The sequence below is a fragment of the Emys orbicularis genome, chromosome 8 (assembly GCF_028017835.1).
Source record: "Emys orbicularis isolate rEmyOrb1 chromosome 8, rEmyOrb1.hap1, whole genome shotgun sequence".
Classification (NCBI taxonomy): domain Eukaryota; kingdom Metazoa; phylum Chordata; order Testudines; family Emydidae; genus Emys; species Emys orbicularis.
Genome location: NC_088690.1, coordinates 94,005,330 through 94,027,857, shown reverse-complemented (window position 1 = coordinate 94,027,857; position 22,528 = coordinate 94,005,330). Strand labels below are relative to the sequence as shown.

At 42.0% G+C, this 22,528-nt stretch overlaps 1 protein-coding gene across 2 annotated transcripts in view; it reads right to left on the bottom strand.

Annotated features, from left to right (window-relative positions):
* NSG2 (neuronal vesicle trafficking associated 2) overlaps positions 1 to 15,172 on the bottom strand; it is a 42,537-nt gene extending 27,365 nt beyond the window's left edge. The window contains exons 1-2 of one of the 2 annotated variants that reach the window (XM_065409872.1): positions 15,044 to 15,172; positions 3,116 to 3,235 (exon numbers count right to left, since the gene is read on the bottom strand). In XM_065409872.1, coding sequence (XP_065265944.1) covers positions 3,116 to 3,235; positions 15,044 to 15,172 — 249 coding nt within the window. The remainder of the gene's footprint in view (positions 1 to 3,115; positions 3,236 to 15,043) is intronic. The other variant, XM_065409873.1, reaches the window with a different exon arrangement.
* Positions 15,173 to 22,528: the final 7,356 nt, after the last annotated feature.

Here is a 22,528-nt window from a genome sequence, read left to right as displayed (position 1 = left end):
ATGATCTCATTTATATGGTCTTTTAAAAAAAAAAAAAGGAAGGAAGAAGGAGGAAAAAAACCTTTTAAAAATTTAGCCAAAACTGAGATAATAAAAGTTAAGCATTTACTGTGCTTTTCTCTTACAGAAAGCAAATGCAAAATGATTTCATCAGTATCAGATAATAGACCTGCCTATAACCAGAGGGAGGTATTTTTAATAACTTTCCTAAAACATGCATCCATGTAAAAATGAAGCATAATAGAAAAAAATCCAGTACAAAAGCAATAAAATATAATCTATTATCTCAGCTCATTTTGGTTAGGAAATAATGCCACAAACCTAATACAATACGTGGAAGCCTCATGAAAAACAGGCGGGTAGAGATTTATAGTCTTATCCACTGAGTGATTAATAAGTGACAGTGAAAAGTACAAAATGAAAATCATATGGATTTAAGGGAAAGGAAATAGCTTTAAAAAGAAACCATTGCACTGCCAGGCTGCATGGGAAAAGCTGTGGGTCCACAGCAACTCTCCAGTGCAACAAAAGGAAAGCCAGTTTAAACGTTTACATTGATGTGTCTGACATGGGCGTTGGTATCACAGCCTGCTTCCCCATGGCCAGTCTCTTGGCCAGGCTACTTACGCTATGTGAGGGGAAGAGGTCAAGAGCAGATGGCAAGGGGAGGGAAAGAGATGGACCAGAAATACAAAGATGAGAGCACAAAAAATTCAAGAGGAGGATCTGAGCTATAGAAGCAGGCCAGGGGACTGAGTAATTGGAAAAATAAGAAACCCATAACAGGAGAAGATGAAACAAGACTTATACACTTAGGCGGACTATATTTTTAACCATATATTATAATAAATCATGGGCCTCCAACAAGTGTAAAACAGAAGGATCGAATGTTCTTGGTTTCTTTTTAAATAATACGGCCAGATCCTTGGATGGAATTAAAATCTGATCTTGCATTGTCTGTTTCCAGATTGAGGACTACAGGATTGAGCTCTAAATAGATGGTAGCACATAGTTACTTACAGTAATGACAACAATTCCATTTATTAGGAGCCTCTAGCACAATGGTTCTCAACTAATTTACCATTGTGGGCCGCATATGTTGCCCACAATGTGTTATGTGGGCTGCATCCAATACTACCTGTATGGTCCTGAGGATGTCACATGGGCCGCAGCATTGTGCTGATTGGGCTGCAAGGGGCCCACAGGCCGCAGGTTGAGAACCACTGCTCTAGCACAATGCACATCTTGAAAACAGGATGCTGTATTTTATTCCTCCGTAAATCTGTTTCCTGGGTACAGTATCTATTTCTACTGCTGGTTTGCATAATGCACACTGGGATATGTATGCTGTGGTTTCCATTACCCGGGATTTTAAACTCCTGAGCCCTGTTTATAGTAGCATTTACACTGTTGCTGGGACCACTGCAGTGGCACCATTGGTGGAAAATGGGTATGAAACGTTCTAGGCAATTGTGTCATTGATAATATCAATGCAGTAAAAATCAACAGCATGATATGGCCCCATGTAACTAACTGAGATCAAAGCGCAACATGCCTCCTGAAAAAATGAGACCGCTAACATTTATTCATAGACCACTTGAAAATGAGTCACGGATTTAAATGTACCAGATCAAATCAATGGAGTTACCCAGGTGTGCTACTTGGTGCGTTGATTAAAAGCAGAAATTAAACAATTCAACAGTGTTTTACAAAAATGCTGTTAAAAAAATTGAACATTCTAGAAAGCTGAACCATCAAGTCCCAAACTGCAATAAAGACCAATTAAACTGATTTGTATTGGATCGTGTTTTTGTGTATTACATTTTCACATACCAGGATGTCCAAAGTGATGTTTGTCTCCTGAGGTAGTGAGGATAGCTGTAACAAAATTGCGTTTCTACTTGTAGTCTGCATTGTTCTTAGTTTCAGACTTTGCTGAGACACTCATGTCTCAGTATCTTATGGAAACAAGTGCAATTGGGCAAAATAATGGACTGCAGAGAGTGCATGTGACGTAACATCCAGAAATCTACAGCAAGGAATTAAACAAAGTCTTACATTATTACAAGCCCAGTCCTAGCTTTTCAGGGACAAGGGCTGTTGGACCAGACACAAGTCTTCTCCCTTTGGGGCCAGATCCTGTTCCCATGTAAGTTAATGACAAAATTGTAATTGACCTTACTAGACGCGGGATCAGACCTTATAAGATTGCGTTCCATATTGTGTAGTGCTTAATTCAAATATTTCCTCTGAGCAGCTCTAATGTTTTTTGTGCCACATTTTGGGTCTGATTTTAGGAGGAGCTAAGTCTCCCCAATTCAGCTGCAGTCAAGGAAAGTTGAGGGCACTCAGTACCTCACCAGACGGGGCTCTTTTTTGGCTGTGAGTAGAGCTGGTTGGTAATTTTTTGAAAAGACTTTTTTTTTGACATTGGAAAATGTCAATTCGCTGAAAGGGTCAGTTTCGACGAATTTCTCAGTTTATCCAAATTTGGGGGGGAAAGTTTCAAAAGTGTTGAAACATTGAAATTATTTTTTTTCGGTTCAGAGTGATTTGTTTCAAAATGTAAGCTCGTTATAGTTTTTTAAAGTATTAATTAAAAAGATAAAGATAGAAACAAAACATTTAGAAAATGTAAAACCGAAATGTTTCAATTGACCTGAACCCAAAACATTTTGGGGTTGTCAGTTTGCAAAAAATTTTGAGATTTTGACATTTGGTCATGATTCAAGAGGGGAAAAATGTTTGAAATCTCAAAATTTTTCCCAGGACAGGAAAACTCTTTCTCTGGGCTATTTCTGTGTTCTTTCCTAAAATAACAGCCTAAATCTAGACCTACAGAAGAGCTCTGTGTAAGCCAAAAGTTTGTCTCTCTCGCCAACAGAAGTTGGTCCAATAAAAGATATTATCTCACCCACCTTGTCTCTCTAATATGCTGGGATCAACGCGCTACAACAACACTGCAAAGCCTAATCCTTATAAAGGCAAAACTCTCTTTGCCCCCAGCAGTGAGTACAGCATTAAGTTTTGAGATTTTTCACTGTTGCATTGTATCAGTTATTCTGCAATATATAAAACTGACATCTTAAGGTAGCAGGCAATGACCATTTCTTACCTTTAATCTTTCTGTTACGCCATCAGTGAAACTGACTGTGAATTCAGCAATTTTTGGCACCCTGAGTTTTCCTTTGTTCTTCTGGTCAGGCTGATATTCTGTTCTTGTTTTCACAATCACCTGAAAAATGTCAACGCTTTTAAGCTTTAAGTGCAAAGCAGGCATTTTTGTTATCTTAAATAAATTGCTTTTCTATATGCCATTTCACTGGCCACTCTCAAATGTGTTACAAACATTAATACAATTTGAGAACTAGGTAAAATAGATTAGATTAGATAAAATAACTTCATCCATCATTGAAATGCAGCCACCTCTGAGATGAAACATTAGCTATTTAACTGCAGCACTACACAACAGTAAAGAATACCGCATCCAATTGAATCTGCAAAAGGCGTTCCAATGGACTATATATAATCACTTACGTTGTGCTAGGACATTGAGGTTATCACTTCTGCTCTTTAATAGCTACAGGACCAAAGACATAACTTTTCTATCCCACCCAAATGACAGAACTTGCAACAGCACAGCCCATTAGCCCCTCTAAAGAAAGAGCATAATTTATTAAGAGCCCAATCTGTGAGGCGCTGAGCACTCACAATTAGGCCCTGAGCCACCAATATCACTTTCCACCTTTTCCTGAAAAGTTCTCACATAAAGTGCTGACCAATCCTGTTCCTATTTAGCTTTTAAGAATGATGAGACATAATCCAAGGTGCTAGAGCTACAGGTTTTTAAAGGGACAATGTCAAATTAATAACACTGCAACTTTGAGATATATTGAACCTTTTTATAAATCTAGGAAGAATAACTAGATAAATGAAGTATTTTGTACTAAACCTACCAAAATAAATGTTACACACTGAACACATGACTATACCTAGAGTTGGCCAATAGAAGATCAGACAGACATACTCTGAAACCTGACAGCTATTGAGAGAAGATGTCATCTCCATCCCTTTCAAAACAAAACAAACGAACAAACAAAACCCTAAAACACTATTGGAGAGAGAAATGGCACATAAAGTTTCTAAAAGGAGGGCTTCCACAAAAAGGCAAAAGACACATGTGAGGAACAAAATTCTGGAACTCTGAGGAACTTGGTCTTTCAAAGTATGGGAATTTCTTGGCAATCCCTAAAAAGCTGTTGAAGAAAGTTGGCCAGTAATTGTAAAATGAAGAATATCAAGCCTAATTTGGTCCAGGAAGTGTCCCTAGGATTCTCCTTCTGTACTTAAATCATGTGAAACTTGGAAAAGGAGGAAACCACCCTCTGGGTTCAAATGCCAAGCACGTAGCTAATAGCTAATATTTATACCCTTGAATAATATCCTTTTCCATATTATTTGCTACAGTAGCAATCACAACAGCCTTTAAAAGAGTCAGAAGAAGTGATTCAAACACATTTATATTAAAATAGCCTTTTAAAATATAGTGAGCCCAAACTGAGTCCTGGCAGCACTACACGAACATTGGTGAAGCAACACCAGGGGTGAATTTGGCCTGGCGGGTTTGAAGTGACACTGCATCTTCTATGCAGTGGAGAGTAGAGTTAGGGTGACCAGATGTCCCGATTTTATAGGGATACTCCCGATATTTGGGTCTTTGTCTTATATAGGTGCCTATTACCCCCCACTCCGTCCCGATTTTTCACACTTGCTGTCTGGTTACCCTAAGTAGAGTAAGGGTCCAATCCTGTGTGGTCCTTACTCAGTTATCACTCAGGCAAAACTCCCACTGAAGTTAGTGTGAATGTGCCTGAGTAAGAATGGGGTTAAAAATAAGTAAGGCTCTCAGGCTTTGGCCAAAACAGAGCTGAGAATGCTCGAACCCACACCAGATTGGGCCCTAACTCCCACTCTTCCTTTTCACCCTTTGTAAAGCCTCTACAGTAGATGATAGAGTACTACCTATAAGCACCTGCACACCAGTGCTCAGAAAATACCTTTTGTTCTATTTTTAAACCAACCGTCCACAATACCCAGATCCCCTCCACTCTGCTGTTTCCAGCTGCGTATATTTTTTCATGTAATTGCAGACAGCAATGCAGAAGTAATGCAACAGTGTTCATTTTCCTTCCATAGTGTCTGATTTGTTTTCAATTTAATCCCTTTGACTTCTTTCAAATTCCTTTCACTTGTTTCATGTAGATTTTGTGTGTAGATAAATTCCATAATGATAGGTAAGAGGGTTTTCCCTTATGCTCGGACAGTAGGCCTCAATGCAGAGCTATAAAGCTAGAAAATAAAATATTAAGAACCTTACTTGTTTCTATGTATAATTTATATTTTTTCCTGCACATTTGTTATTCATCCTGGTTTTCTTACTCACGGCTTTACTTCAGCCAAGGACCTCTCCATAATAAGGGTTTAACTGTGCTAGCTACAACCTGGAATCAAGTGTGATGTTGAAAATAATTCTAGCCAGGCCCATACTACCTACTGAACAGTCCATTGCACCATTTTGTAACAGTCTTCTCAGGAGGAGGAAGAAAAGAAATCCCAGTCCTCAATTATCAGAGAAACTACTTGAGCCCCCTTTGCTAGTTGCTCTAGCAGTTAACCTTTGTGTGGGTGGGGCCCTAATTGCTCCACTGATCAGATTAATTCGCAGGGGTGTGGTAGAGCTGTAACAGAGGCATTTAGGAGTGCTCTTCTATTACATACAACCTGGTAGATTCCAAAGGTCAAATATTTGCTCTCCAAAAGTATCTTGATTAGGCAGCTGGTGAAATGACTGGACAGAAAAAAGACAGAGGCTGAGTGTGGATCCTATCATTGTAAGGGTAATCTCCCCACTCTAGTCCTAAACAGCCATTCTTAAAGCCAATGCAAGGGGTGCTGAGCGTTGAGCTGAAGTTAACACCTTGTTCACCAAGTGCCCAGTCACACGGGAAAAAAATCACCCAGTTCGGGTTAGATTAGCAGTATCCAGCAATACGAATGAGCTCCATCAGGTGGTAGGGAATGTGACGTTGCACTCTATATGATTTTATGAAAGTATGCTGATGAGTGTGAATATAATGTAACTAAAATATGCTTTATGCAAAAGGTCTCTTGTAAGATATCATTACAAATCTTATAATCTACTGAGTGTGGTCATCCTATTTGTATAAATGTATCACTCTTGTATTTGAAACTAGAAATATGAAATATAACTCTGAGGACCTATTGTAATTATGCGAAGTGTGGGCCATTAATGGTGGTTTGAAATCTTGAGGGCTCCCATCAACCAGGACAATTGACTGTGGATGGCTCTGTTGGCAGGCAGGCCTTCCTGTGAGTCAGGCTGGGAGGAATGAAGGCTTGGGGTCTCACAGGACATGTGACCATGTCACCTGGTACTGAAATCCATCTTAAACCTGGTACTTTTCCATTTAGAAGGGTTGGGGGACCCAGAGAGACAAAATTCCTGCCTTGTGCCAAAGCAATATAAGGGGGTGGAACAGCACAAAGGGGACTGCAATCATGAGAAATCCCCTAGCTACCACCTGAGCTGGAACAAGGGCTGTACCAGGGGAAAGGATGACTAGGAAGACATCCAGTCTGTGATAGAAGCTTATTGAAACATCTGAGGGTGAGGTTTTATCTGTATTCAGTTTTCTTACTGTATTAGGTTTAGACTTGCGTGTTTTATTTTATTTTGTTTAGTAATTTACTTTGTTCTGTCTGTTACGACTTGGAACTACTTAAATCCTACTTTATGTATTTAATAAAATCACTTTTTACTTATTAATTAACCCAGAGTATGTATTTATACTGGGGTGGGGGTATAAACAGCTGTGCATATCTCTCTATCAGTGTTATAGAGGGCGAACAGTGTATGAGTAAACAATGTAAACCGGATTTATTTGGGGTTTGGATCCCATTGAGAGTTGGGCATCTAAGTGTTAAAAACAGGAACACTTCTTAAGCTTCAGAGTAGCAGCCGTGTTAGTCTGTATCAGCAAAAAGAACAGGAGTACTTGTGGCACCTTAGAGACTAACAAATTTATTAGAGCATAAGCTTTCGTGGGCTACAACCCACTTCTTCGGATGCATATAGAGTGAAACATATATTGAGGAGATATATATATATACACGCATACAGAGAGCATGAACAGGTGGGAGTTGTCTTACCAACTCTGAGAGGCCAATTAAGTAAGAGAAAAAAAAAACTTTTGAAGTGATAATCAAGATAGCTCAGTACAGACAGTTTGATAAGAAGCAAGTGTGAAAATACTTACAAGGGGAGATAGATTCAATGTTTGTAATGGCTCAATCTCTTACTTAATTGGCCTCTCAGAGTTGGTAAGACAACTCCCACCTGTTCATGCTCTCTGTATGTGTGTATATATATATCTCCTTAATATATGTTTCACTCTATATACTTCTTAAGCTGCTTTCAGTTAAGCCTACAGCTGTTAGGGGACGTGGTTCAGACCTGGATCTGGGTTTGCAGCAGGCTAGCGGGTCTGGCTCAAACCAGGCAGGGCACTGAAGTCCCAAGCTGCCAGGGCAGGAAAGCAGGGGCAGAAGTAATCTTGGCACATCAGTTGGCAGCCCCAAAGGGATTTCTGTGATCCAACCCGTCACAGGGAAATCCTCCCACAGACCATACCAAGTGCTGCCTAATATGGCTCTCTCTGCATCTATCTCTATAGTGATGTCTTTGGAGCAGGTCTAAACTATAGCTGGTTGAAACATGGTACCAATTTTTCACAAAGAAATGGAAAATCATTTTCATTCTGCCGGTTTAGAAATGGAGTGATTTTTGTTTATTCGAAATTCTTTGTGATTTTTTTTTTTATAATTTTTGTTTGTTGAACACACACTCTCTCTCTCTCTCTCTAAATGGCAGCAGACTCTATAAGAATCTACAGCCGAATGGCTGTAGAACTATGTAATAATAAAAAATCCCCACAGTGGAACCTCCACAATCAATACAGTAATCAGAGATCATTTATTTGTACATGTCCTTGAAGCAGTTCCATCATAAGACCAGGATCCCATTGTTTGAATTAAAAATAAGGCACCGTATATCTCACCAGTTATTTGTTATAAAACACAGAAAATATAGAGGGCCTCATTCTTCCCTCACTCATTTTACAACAGTTTGACTCCACTGACTCCAACAGTTACTCCTAACTGACACCAGGAATAGAGAATTGGGCCCCAAAGTGTATTTGATCTCAATACAAAATGAAGCAAAAGAAATTCCCAGGCTCCCTACTTGCTTCTTTCTGGTGAAGTTACAGTGGAAATGGTCTGTTATGAGGAAGGCAACTTCCCTAGAGAGCATTGCCCTGCACTGGGTTACCACTCTTTTAGGAGGTTTCTTAACTATGGCCCTTTGTGCATTTATAATACAAAAATCATTCACTCAAAATCTCATTTAGCTAGAGAAATAAATAATGTCTTCGCTGCACCCTGTCAACGTGCATTAGTCTCCCGAGTGACCCATAAAGCCACACAGTCCTGTCTCTCATTTTTCTTTCACATGCCTCCCTGTGTTCTCATTTCCTTCTGTCATTCTGGCCTCGACTTCAGTAGGATTCAGCATGGTCACGAGGGTCTGTGCTTGCAGCTCAGCATCTTAGACTAAGGCCCAGATTCTCAAAGGCATTTAGGCACTTAATTCCCATTTAAATCAATGGGAATCAATGGGAGTTAGGCACCTAAGCTCCTTTGAGGATCTGGGCTTAAGCTCTTTGTGGCAGAGGATCCATGTTTATCCATTTTGTAAAGCAACATGCACATCGATGTCATACTGAAAAATAATTTTCAGCCTATCAATCAGTGGGATCAGTTTAGCCTCTGCGATTGCTGAATAAGTACCATTTAACACTTGTCAGCCTTTGTGTGTGTTCGCCTAGGCCCCGATCTAGCAAAGACTTACAAATGTGCTTAACTTCACACACGGTGTTCATCCCACTGAAATCTTGCAGAGTGTAGCTTTACTGCTGGCTATACCTTTATCTATAGGCTTTGTGACCCTTTCAAGCTCTGTGCCCTAGGTGGAGTCTAGACAAATGCCAACTCAGAGGATCTTTAGGCAAAATGATATTGCTGCTATAACTTGTTTACAAACCCCTTACTACATTTCCCAGCCAGGCCCCATCTTTCATCTAAACAGGAACGATGCTGTTTATAGCAAAGGCAATAAAGAGGACAGAAATAAAGTATTCTGTGTTTGCTTCACTTCGTGTCCATGGTAGAACTGTCCTGTGAAAGCTGCTTCCAAAATGAAGTTTGTAAATAGGTTGTAAGACATTTTAGGAAGAGGAGAAAGCTGCCAAACCCAACATGGAAGCACTTCTCTTTCTTTGGATCCCGTCTGCCACACCCCACCCCCTTCTCCAGAAAAAAGTCTAGCTATCTCTTGCAGTCTTTAAGGCCCCACTCTAGCAAAGTACTTAAGCATGTGCTTACCACATATAAGTAGTCCTATTAATGTCAATGGGGTTACTCAAATGTACAAAGTTAAACATATCCTTAAGTGCTTTGATGGACCAGAGCCTAAGACTATTGCTTCAGTCACCTTCACTCAGCAATTTATAATAATAATGCTTACCAGGCCTGTCATGCTCTTCATCCATAGAGCTTTACATAACAGCACATAATTCATTCTCCTTATCGTCCAAATTGGGAATCAGAAACAGAGAAGGGGAAGTGGTTTGCTGAGTCATACCAGCAAGTCAATGGTTGAGACAGGAATAGAAACCAGCTCTCATGACTCTCAGGCCCATGCTCTACCTACTTGACCACACTGCTACTCTAAACACCCCATGTTCTCTCAGGTTCCCCCACTACAGAAAGCTAAGTGGAGCAGAGCTTGGACAGTGGCACATTATGGGATAGCAATGGCTCCAAGGCACACTCCATCTGAGCACATGGAAGCCTTTGGTATGCTGTGGAATCAGGAACTAGGAAGTTAGACCAGGGAGACGGAGGCTCTCCATAGCATGGCCCCCCTTAAGCCGATTGGGATACTGCAGTGTAAGATCACCCTCCACACATTGAAATAAAGGAGGATTTTATGGCAAGAACATGGTGGGATTATGGCTACTGCCCACCATGGGTCACCAGCAGAGATTAAACCCAGGAACTCTCCCATTAAAAGCATGAACCTCTGCCTCTTGAGCTAAAGAACCAAGTCCACTGGCTGACAGCTGCAGCATCCTCATTAGCTTCTTATAAAGATCAGCCTTTAGAAGGGGACAAAGAGTCTCACTTGAGCAATATGAGTTACAGAAGCTCATGGGATCACAATTCCTAATGAATCTATTCTGTGTGTGGCGGGGAAGGCTTAGAAGCAGTGTGGGGGGGTACTGAGACACCATGCCAATGACCCATCTCTCGAAAGCTGTCCCAAGATCCATGGATATTCTCTGCAGATGTCAAGCAGTCTGTGTCTTCAGAAGGCCAAGTTTCCTGCCCATTCCAGAAGCAATAAATTCTGCTCCTCAAATGGAACATTGTTTAGGGAATTCTGTGAGCTCAAACTCACTGATTTTCCAGGCCCTATTTCTAGGTAGAGGACAAATGGCCATTATTCCATAGAAACCTTTGTGTAATTTAGTTAATCTTAAATGCCATATTTACATCTCATTTCCTAATATTTGAATTATTTCCCCTTAATTTTTGACATCTTGACCAGTATGAAAAATGTCACCTCTCAATTGCTTCAATAATCTGAAACCTCTGTTAGGTCACCTCAGAGTCTGCTCTTTTTCTCTGGTTTCCTATCACCTTTCACACCTTGTTGAAGCATTGCAATGTCTCCTGCACCTGCTCCTGTCCTGCAACACACAGTTCCCACAGACATCTCTGCCCTCCGCTTCTCCTACTCCTCTTTCTGCTACTCAAGTTCTGCCAAAACCTCCTTCCTAAATGACTCTTCTCCCTGCTCTTATCTTTGTGCATCCTTTCATGAAGCATACATGTTTGGATACTGTGCATGAATACCAATCACCCTCTCACTCTTCATTCAAATCCCTCCTTAAAACACATTTCTTCTGTGACACCTATCAATAATAACCCTCTAGAATGGGTTTTTATTAGGCCTTTAAAAGTAGTGACAATGTAGGTAGGCATGAGCCATATATGCTATGCAGTTCCATTTCCTGTGGGTAATATTCATCCTTGCATACAAGCAGAATTTTGGCTGATGAGGTCTTTTATTAAAACAGTCACAGAGGTCTATAACTAAATGCACCTGCTATGTTGGGCCTATTCCTCATCCCACTAGAGTCAAAAGCAAAATTATCTTTGTCAGCAATGAGTCCAGAATCAAGCCCTTTGTGCGTAATGGTGTGTTGGCTTTGGTAGATTATGGGTATATTGAGGTGAGGAACAACAGATCAGATGCTATGTGTGCATGTTAAAAACTATAACCTACATCCTGGGGGGGGGGGGGGGGCGGGAATAAACAGCAGAGAGAATGTTGGGAATTCCAAATGTTCAATTGATGAAGGAGAAAGAAAGAAAGAAATTAAAAACCATTTGACCATTTGTTTTAAGCAGGAGCGGGGTAAATGTGAAATGTAACAAGGAAAAACATTACATTTATTACTAAAACTTTTAAAAATCTGATTTTCCTGTAAAAGATGAAGTAGGAGATTCAGAAAATGAATTGATATGAATTCTAAGTCTTTTCTTTGCCTGGCTAAATGTAATATCATTTATTGCCACTTTATATTTGTGCTTCAGCTCTGCATTTTCCCCAAAGAAATGAGTAATAACATTTAACATAACTGGCATTGTGAAAACTTTAAATTATTCATTTAGAAAAGGACACACAGCCCTCATGTAATTCCCACTTCACTGCCAAGGCACATGTAATATATTACAGTTCAGGTGGTGCAAAGTGCAAATCATGAAAATTTAAAATACTACTTTCCAGGATTATTAATAATGGAGAGTCTCTCACTCTGAGAGGCCTTGGTATTGGCAAGACAGATAAATAAAATGTACTGCTCCTGCCAAGGAGAAAGGTTTCTTCCAGCATCAGAGCTGACCTATGTAGTCCCACAAAACCATGATACCCCTTGAATTTGGGAGGGAAAGAAATTCATGGCCAGAAGGGACTATTAGATCATCAAATCTGACCTCCTGTGTCACACAGGCCATAGAATTTCATCCAGTTAGCCCTGTATTGAGCCCAATAACTTGTGCTTGGCTAATGCATGTCTTCCAGGAAGAAATCCAGTCTTGGTCTGAACAGGATTGGGTGCCCAAATCCCATCAGCTTTGAAAATAGCCTCAATTTCCTGCAGGCTGTGCACAATGACCTGAGTTCAGGGTCAGCCTTAGAACTTGTGGTGCCCTACATGAGAATAACTGTAGTACCCTAGGTAAGCTCAGGAAGGAGAACTTATAGCAGGCGAGCTTATTAACCAAAGAAGTTTTTCAGGACTTCACTTAAAGGAAAGATGCCGAAACATATCCTTCTCTGTTACACTGGCAACAGAGCAGTGATTAATGGCACTGATGGGCAAACAAAGGAAGGCAGAGGTCTAGAACACTGCTCCTTGTGATTAAAAATAAGCAGCAACTGATTTACATTTAAGAAGAGGAGAGCAGTGACTTTTTGTCTGTTGCTGCACAAGCCCCCACTGCACACTAGTTTTGACCCCTTTGACCACTCATTTAAGAGGCATCAAAAGCCAGCCTGGCTCATGTTCTGAGTCTCAGAAGCCATAATCCATAGCTGGCAAGACTGCGTCTGTTACAGACAGAAAGTAAAATTCCCTTTAAAATAAAATCGAAAACATTCCTGCTCCCTGATTGCAAAACAAATTCAAACATAAATATAGGCCAACCCAAGGTCCTTCCTCAGGCTCAATGTCTCACTGAAGTCAGTGAGAGTTTTGCTTGCGCAAACACTGAGTAAGGTGGAATTCACCCTTACCACTTAACCCCCACTCTCTTTACCTTAGGTTCAGCTGATTAATAGGGCCTTACAAAGGCCCTCTGCTATGGAGTGACTTTCACCCTTCAGGATTTGTCCTATAAATAATAAAGTAACAAGGATTGTTGGGGATTTTTAGCACCTTCTCCTTTTTTATAACAGATTTTCTGTTACTGCTAACTCCTGCTATAATACACCTAAAAGCTGTCTCAAGGTCCATAGAAGTCAATAGCATTGATTTCAATGGGCTTTGGATCAGGGCCTTTGTCCTTTGGCAGGTGCTCCAGCCCTCAGGCAAGGATAGGACAAAAGACATAGGGGTATGAGCCACAACTAACAAGTGCAGTAACTACATGTGCATGGAGATAATACACATTATTGGCACATTCATTTAAACAGAAAGAGTGCCTGGGAATCCATTTAGACCAATACATTACAATGGGTTTTCACCAACAGATAATTTTAATATGGTAATCATCAGAGTTTTCATTATCAATCCATCAGTTTTAATGTTGTTTTTTAATTTTACAGGTGGTAGCCACTACCTGAGCGATTTAAACCCCACACTGTATGGCAATTAGTGCCTGAACTTGACCGGCTGCTTTGTGGTAGCATCAAAATGAGTTGCTCTTATGCATCCTTGATTACCCCTAGAGCCTCTCAGACATTTCTGAAAAATCATGTTAATCTTTTTCAGTTATTTTGTTATTAATTTTCAGATTGTTTATCAGCACTAGAGGTAAAGAGCCAGTTTATCCTCTCATTTACACCAGTTCAGATCAGCATCACTTTATTGATTTCAATTATGTTACTCTTACTTGACACCGGTGCATTGACGCTGCCACAAGTGGAAGGAGAATCAAGCCCATTATCCCTATTTTGGCATGGATCTGGTTTCCACCAACGTGTCAATTAATTCGGTTCTGATATATATATATATATATATATATATATGGTTCTTTATAGAAAATAAATAAATAATAATCTGCTTATATGTATATAAAAATATATAAACACACAAACATAAATACGTAACATATGTGTATGTATTAGAAATATATGCATACACATTGTTATGTATTTTCTATATATAATTTTGCTGCTATCATTATCTCATGAGATTTACTCCTTCACTCTGTCTTTTGTATCGACATGGCATTTATCGCTGTGCTATCTAGGCACCACACTGCAGCAAGCCTTTTTTTTTTTTTTCAAAAGGAGCAGTGACAGTGGAATCTCTTGGACATTTGATCTCATTGTGAATATCCTAATGGTATCCCACATTATCTCCTTGTAACATTATTGACATATATCATCACTGTATATAAACAGACAAAATGATTTCATAGTACATACAGTACCTTAAAAGAAACCAGCTGATAAACACCATCCAATCACTGGTGCCCATTTTTGAACATTTTAGTGCAGCACTTAAATTCTGTGAGTGTTGATTGGCTAGGAGAAAAAGCTGCTCCCTCACAGAAGCCAATGGGGAAAAAAGAATACATGGAATGACCCATTACCACATTTTCTGTAGGGGAATTCAGTTGTTCTAGTCAGATAAATCAAACTGAATTAAAATCAAATGGACCTTGAAAGGCCACAGTTAAGAAAACAAATCTTGATTTGCGTAATTAAAATGAGATACCCTTCAACTTTTGTTTATTACACAAGAGTCATCTCATCACTCTCAATGCAGGTGCAGACTCACTTGCTCACATGATGCCTCTTTCGTTGTTCAGATGCATTCTAAGCTTTTTCCTATTTAATTTTAATGCCAATTTTAGGAAAAATATATTAAGCCTTTTCCCAACCTGCAATCACAAGGAAACATTTTCTAGTTTGCACGTGTCAGTCTGTTGTGTTAAAAAAAAAAACACCAACAAAGAAAACCCTTTTTTATTGTGTTGCATTGATAAGGTAGAAGGATTGCGTTTTAATGTCCGTTAGAGACCAATAATGGAACAGGGCAGTGAAAAGCAGAGACCTGGTTGCTCTTTGTGAGGTTTTTTTGTGTGTTTGTTTGGGGTGGGGGGTTACCTTTTCCGGAGCTGGGAACTGCAGATGATTTACTTCCAAGGGTGTGATCAAAGGAACTGTCTGAAAACCATCTTCATTGGATGGTTGTTTGCTGTTCTTGTCACTCAAATTACTCCCCAGCTTCACCATTCTTGGACCTCACTTTCCAGACCTAAAACAAATCAAGATGACTGATGTTACAAGGGGATGGGGATGGGTGAAGGGGAAAGGAGATGGAGAAGAGGATTCTGTCTGACACTGCTCTGTTGAATTCTGCATATCAGTCATTGCTCATTTGGGCTTTTTTACTGGATTGCTAGAGACAAAGCATCTCAAATCTGGAACAACTTCACTTTAAGGTACATTAAACAAATAAAAACTGCTCAAAAGGCCCAAAGTGAGTCCAAATAAAAACCTCTCACAATCCCACTAACACCACAAATATTGTTACAGATCAGGACCGCATTGCAAAAAGCCCTTGCACACGGGCCAAATGCATCCCTGCTGTAAATCCACTGATGCCTATAGACTTCTACCAGGGATAAACTTGGCCCAGTATTTGTTTCATCACGTATATTGTTGGTGTCTGGAGCTATGAAAATCCTTGTTAGCAGACAACATAAAAAGTGCACAGAAAAGAATGCTGCTGAAACTGGCATGTTTCCCCTTGTCCTGTGGTTAATCAGATGATGGGGCTGCTATTACAGGCTGGAGGCTGCTCTCCTATAGGCTATTTTTGTTTAAAGAAGACAAAATATTTATATGAGAATGGGTTTCTGATTTTCAATATACCCCCCCAAGCTTGAGCCCTGTCAGAGCGGGACAGACACCCCCCAAACAGTGGCACAATGCAACTCAGGCTGAGCTCTCATTGTCTGCTGTTGGTGGTGAAGCTATACAGGCACACCGGGGATGTTGTACAACACACACCAGCAACAAACACCTCCCCTCCCCCATAGCCACAAATCTCCCTGTACTTACTGCAAACCACGCTTTATTGGGGAGGATCGGGCCGAGTTGTGCAGGACTGGGCTTTTCCCAGCGCAGGAAGGTGGTGCTGAAGGGACAGCGCTTCGGTCTGCAGACGCCTGGCTCCAAACGCTACTGACGGCGAAGCGGGGAGTGGAGTGCTGAGAGCAGCGCCAGCCTGCAGCGCGCGCGCACACACACACACACACACACACAAATACTAGGGTAGCAGCTTCCATGTGGAATCTGGCACCACCTGCTGTTTCAGTGCATGGCCACAAGTGCTGCAGAAAAAAATCCGCTGGAGTCATATAGGGCAGCCGGGAAAGCGCTTACCCACCACCGCCACCTGGAGCCTGCTCAGGGAACGAGAGGGGAGTTTTCAGATACAATCAGGAGCAACGATTCCAGCTTGTGCCCTGATGCTGCGCGGCGGTACCTAAGCCCGGAAACTGCTGTTTGTGCAACTGTGATTTCATGTATGGGACGCTAACAATAAGGAGTTTTCCTAGACAGGGCCAAATCCTGCAGCCCTCACTCCAGACTTAATTAGGGGAAACTTCTATTGGCTCCAATTAGTAAATCTTGAGTGGAGGTTGCAGGATTTAGCCCCCTAAAGAAACAAGAAAGGGACTAGTGCTGGGATGCAACGCCTCTCACTTCTTAGTGCTTGGATCGAATCCAGTCAGGACTGGAACTGAGTGAAAGTTATAACTACCGCTGGTCTTTTGGTTGAACCTTTTGTGAAATGAGATGATGGGAGGTCTCATTCAGTTTCTATATTGCATAACCACCACCTCATTTGGTACTAACAGGCACAAAGGCTAAGAACTGACTGAGCTCAGACACTGAACATTTCAAATACACCCATCACCACAATATTTAGATCATAAGAAGTGGCCTTTGTAGGATAGGGCTGAAGCACTTTGCTTAGGAGCAGAGAGTAACATGGGGCAATCTAACCCTGTTACTGGACATGTCCTATCTGATTGATTATAAATATAAAGCTTTGTCTCTAGGGCTCTCAATCTGGCATCTTTTACAAGTACTAAATTTACTTCTAAAAGATGTGAACTGTTTGTGTAGCGAAGGCCTTTTGGAGCCCAGTTGTGATAATGCTGTTAAGTGACACCTTGGCACAGGCAAGACAAAGTCTTTCATTACAGTTCTGTGAGTTCATTCCAAGTGCTAAGTATGGCTGTTGAGTGCAAGAAGCCCTGAGGGAGGAATTATTATAGACAAGGCTGTTAGTACTATCTATTATTAAGGTGCCCAACACTTCCCATGATAAGAGCCTGTTTTCAGTTGCTTATAACTTTACCAAACTTCAACTGTTTTGGCTGAAATTTTCCATGCAGGGTGTCTGCTTCAGGCTGAATAATTTTTTGTGTTGTATTCTAGTTTATTTTAATTTCAGTTTCTGAGAAACATGCAAGGGAAAATACATTATTTTCCCATGATGAAAAATTCTGGCCTCCTTTACTTCAAAAAGTTGTAATGCCCCTATGCTTTGGAGCAGGGACTTGACATTTGACAGGAGGTGGCCTTCGTGTCCAAAATGTGCCTTTTGCTGTCCATGTGAAAAAAATCACCCAAATATGACAAAAAAAAGTTTTTGAAAAATTATAATTCACACATTTTCTGTCGACACTCCTTGGATTTTAGCAGCTAAATTCCTAGAGGATTCCATCCACACTGGGCATGCTCAAGCCTAGGACTAAGCAGGACTTTCCTTGCAAGTGTATCTCTGGGGTGCTGCAAGGCTTGCTGGGTCCAGACACCTTCCCTGAGAGTAGGGAGCCTGTCTCACCTGTGCTATCAATGATTTCCCCGCACCCTGCCCAGCTGAGCCCAGGACTGCCTGATTTAAATACAGAGAAGACAAGAGCCAGCACTGTTGGGGAGATGGCAAGGGTAGATTGGAACAGGGAGACAGACTGGAGGCTGAGGTGGGAGAGGGAAATTGGGGCTGGCTGGGCAAAGACACTTGGACTGGGAGCTGGGGAAGGAAATATGGAGGGAAACTGGGAGTCAGTAGATGGGGAAAGACTGAGATCAGATGAAGAGCTTTGGGGAGATTGGGACTGATTGGGCAAAGGGACTGAGACTGGGAATCAGTGGGGCAGGGGGAAGGAGATGAGTGGGGATCTGATGAAGAACCAGAATGCAGGGGAAGAACTGGGATTAGCTGGACTAAGAGATTGGGACAAGGAGCTGGGGTGGAGGGGGAAGAGGGGCACAAACCCTGAGATTGGGTGAAGAGCCTGGAGAAGGAGATTGGGACAGGGAGCCAGTGGGGTCAGGGAACAGGGGCCAGGAGGGATCCAACTGGAGGCCAACAGAGAGAAAAATAGGATGAAAAGCCAGGAAGGGACAAATGGGACTGGCTGGGCAAGGAGACTGGGACAAAGAGCTGGAGGGCTGGTTAGGGCAACTAGGAAGGAATCTGGGACTGGAAAGCTGTGGGGAGATTGAGATTGAGGCAGAGAGTATGTAGGGGAGAGACCTAGACTTGTTGAGCAAGGAGGTGCAGACTAGGATGAGTAGTCCAAGGAGTGAAGACTGGGGCCAGCTAGATGAAGAGACTGGGACTGGGGTGAGGAGTCAGGTGTGGTGAAGAGAGAGGATTGGAACAGAGACCAGGTTGGAGGGGAGTGGGCAGAAAAGGGAATGCTTGGGAGGAAAGGAGAGAAGATCGATGCCCACTACAGCACTCTGCTTTCCAGACGCTGAAATGAAATCCAAATTCCTGGATCTCACTATTCTTCTGCTGTTAGCAAATATCTGTGAAACCCAGTGGCAATGTCCCATTTGCATCTAGTTCTGGTCCACACAGAGGATGACAACCTACTACTGCTATCAGCCACTCCATTAGCTCAAGAGTCAGAAGTCTATGTGGTGGATCTAAAGGTTCCAAACCTGCTGATGGCCCATGTGGCAGTCAATAAGATGCCACATGATGGAATTTGTTTTTCTCAGTTTGCTTTTATAAAGGAAAAACAAAAACAACAACAACAAACAGGAAACTATGCACACATAACCCTTCATTAAACAACATTATTAAGGTTGCAAAGTTAAGCACTCATTAGTCAGGGTCCACCAAATTCACGGCTGTGAAAATTGCATCATATACTGTGAAATCTGGTCTCCAGCCATCCAGCTGTGGAGGCAGAGTAGAGAGTGGCAGGTGATGCCCAGGCACCCAGCTCTGAAGGCAGCGCCACCCACCAGCAGCGGAGAAGTAAGGGTGGCAATAACATGATCTCCTAATAGGCTTGCAACCCTGTTTTGGGTCCAGGCCCCTATTTTGAATAACGCTGAGGAGAAATCACACATTTTGGGGGGTTGGTCGTGGCATAAATAGCAAATGTTGCGGCTGTGTAACACATCCGCGAAATATGCTATTTATGCCATGACCAACCTATGAAAATTGTGTGATTTCTCAGCAATTTAGGTGGACCCCTACTCCTCAGTTAGGAAATGTCAGAATTAGGTTGTCTGTGCAACCCCAGTTCAGCCCTTTGTGCATATGCATTATGATGCAGTTTTAAATACATGATCATATCTGTTTTTTCCACAGGATGCCCACCTCATTCAGTGCACAAGATGGACCTGCTTTGGGGATGAATCAGGGTTATGTAGTGAAGACTACTAGGGTCTGTGAGACCCCTCCGTCTGTTGCAGAAGTTGGAAGGTGCATAGTGAATAAGGCAGATTGCAGGAAGAGAAGACAGTGAAATAAGTAAAGCAACTTGAATGCTTTCCTGGAGAATTGGATTCTATTCCTGTCGGTGCCACAGTGTTCCTGTGTGAATTTAGTTAAGTCACTTAAATCAAACTTTTCAGAGGCGGTCACTAACTGTATTTCCTTGCTTTCCTTGTGACTTTGGGCACTGATGTGCAGAAGTATTGAGAACTCACAGCTGCAGCTGAAGTCTGTGGGAGCTGTGCTTCAAACATATGAAGTGTTATATAATGCTCTAAGTATTTTGAAAAATCAGATCCTAGGGTGTCTCAAATTAGATAACCAAAATTTGAATATTTTTTTCCTTAATCTCTCTGCACCTCACCCCATCTGTAAAATGAGGATAATACCACCTCCTCCTCTCACAGGCATTTTGTGAAGATAAACTGTTTGTGAAGAACTCAGATACTATAGTGATAAGTACCACTGACAAGCCCATGAGAAAGTTAATAATTTTGTCTTCAGAACATGGTTTAAATAGTGTGCACGAACAAGGCATGGGGCAAAAGGAAAAAATCTCTCATGCTGAGAGATTATGCCCCTTTTTTGACCTAGTAATAAGAGTTATACTTTTTAAAAAGAAATTGGCCATTTCTTTTCCTTAATTTTGAATTCATGTTAAATCCTGACTATTTTGCATAGCTGGGCCTGATCCAAAGCCCACTGAAATTTTTCTCCAGACCTGAACATATAAGAAGATACCTTGTATCTCATTATATTATTAAAGATGCTTAGTGCAATGATCTGCTGCTGAGTACACACTGGAATTATACAGCTCCTCTACCAGCGAGTCACTCCACGTACTCAAGTGAATGGTTATGAAACAATGTAATCACTTTGTACCAACTTTTGTGCACTTCTACTATAAGAAGCAATTCCTTTAAAATGGCATCATGGCTTTCCATGTTTAGTGTGTGTCAGTGATTTCCAGATAAGAGTACTATGAAGCAAACAGATGTTTTTCTAACTTCCAAGCTTGCAAATTCACCCTGTGATCTCAAAGTCAAACCTCTCTTTCAAATATATCCAGGGCCACCCAGAGGATTCAGGGGGCCTGGGGCAAAGCAATTTCAGGGGCCCCTTCCATAAAAAAAAGTTGCAATACTATAGTAACATGTATTTGGAAATGTAAAAAATAACCAATTAAATACATTCAAAAATTAATTTTTAATAATTTGAAAATACACAAAATACATTATTTAAAAACATTAAATGCTTTAATGGTATGTATACATTTGCAATTACATAATGGGCTGTCGCTGGGTGATGGTTGGTGCCAATGGGCTGTCGCTGTCTGGGGGTGGCGCTGCTGTTGCCCAGGGCAGCGTGGGGAGCTGGGCTCGGGTCGGGGGGTGCCTGGCTCACAGGGACTGGGCTCAGAGCTGGGGGTCAGGGCTGCGGGGGATGGGGTCGGGGGTGCCCAGCTCAGAGGGGCTGGGCTCGGAGCTAGGGGTCAGGGCTGTGGGGGGATGGGGTTGGGGGGGTGTCCGGCTCAGAGGGGCTGGGCTCAGAGCTGGGAGTCAGGGCTGTGGGGGGAGGTCAGGGGGGTGTCCGGCTCAGAGGGGCTTACCATGCTGCTTACTCCCGCCTCCCCCCTCTCCCGGAGCCTCAGCGCACCGCGTCCAGGAGTGGCCCTAGACAGCGCTGCAATGGCGTGGCTACACGGGACCTGAGCTCCCGCCGCTCGGCCCGGAGCTTGGAGCCCCGCCCCCTTACCACGTGGCTCTGAGCGGCAGGAGCTCAGGCCACATGGCTGCAGCGCTGTCCAGGGCGGCTCCTGGACGCGGCGCGCTGAGGCGCCGGGGGATGGGGGAAAGCGGGGGGGAGCCTCCGACATTCTCATGGGGGCCCTTGCGGGGCCCGGGGCAAATTGCCCCACTTGCCCCCCCCTCTGGGCGGCCCTGAATATATCAGCATAGGTGAGGGAACTAGGGGTATGGCAGAACCCCTTGTCTTGAAGTGGTTTCTATCATATACAGGGTTTACAGTTTGGTTCAATGGCTCTCAGCACCCCCACTATATAAAGTGTTCCAGCACCACTGTATATCAACACCAGTAAAGATCCTGCAAGCCAAATTATGTGCTCAGTGACACCTGAGCAGCCCCACTGCCTTCAAATGATGTCTTTAGTGACATTTGTGCATATCTATGCCTTTCAAATTGTGCCTTCAGCACCACCTCTGCAAACCCATTGAGACTGTGCTTGTGCTATGAAGAATACAGATACAAAAATGGAACCTGCTTACTCAGCATATTGACCCTTTTTATATATTCAGACATTTTAGTATTAAAATATTTTTCCTGATTGTTACTCCCATCAGGGCCAACACAGATAAGGGGCAGCACACTGTACTCCACTCCTTCTTGTGCATTTACCAATAGTATTGTTTATTAAATTCCATGAAGTTATACCTTGCAATACCATAGGTAACTGACTGGAACTAAATAAAGAATTATGTTGAGGATACATGACAGAATAGAACCCCTCATTCTGCCTTAGCTCTCCAGGACTGGCAGGTGTAAAAACATTTTTGTCACTAAAAATAAGCAGGTATGGTTGTGAATATACACAGGGAATGCATCTAATGAAATTCCACAGTGCCATCATCTGAAAAATGTGGCAACCTGATAAAGCGAAATTGCAGAATTTCCTCCACAAGACAGAGGAAATCTCTGTGGCTACTTTAGAAAGTGTAAAAGCCTCATTTTCATTTGAAAATGTTTCTTTGAAAATCGGCAACTCTGATCTTCACAAATAGATATGAAATGGCAGTAATAAGCTTATAAAACTG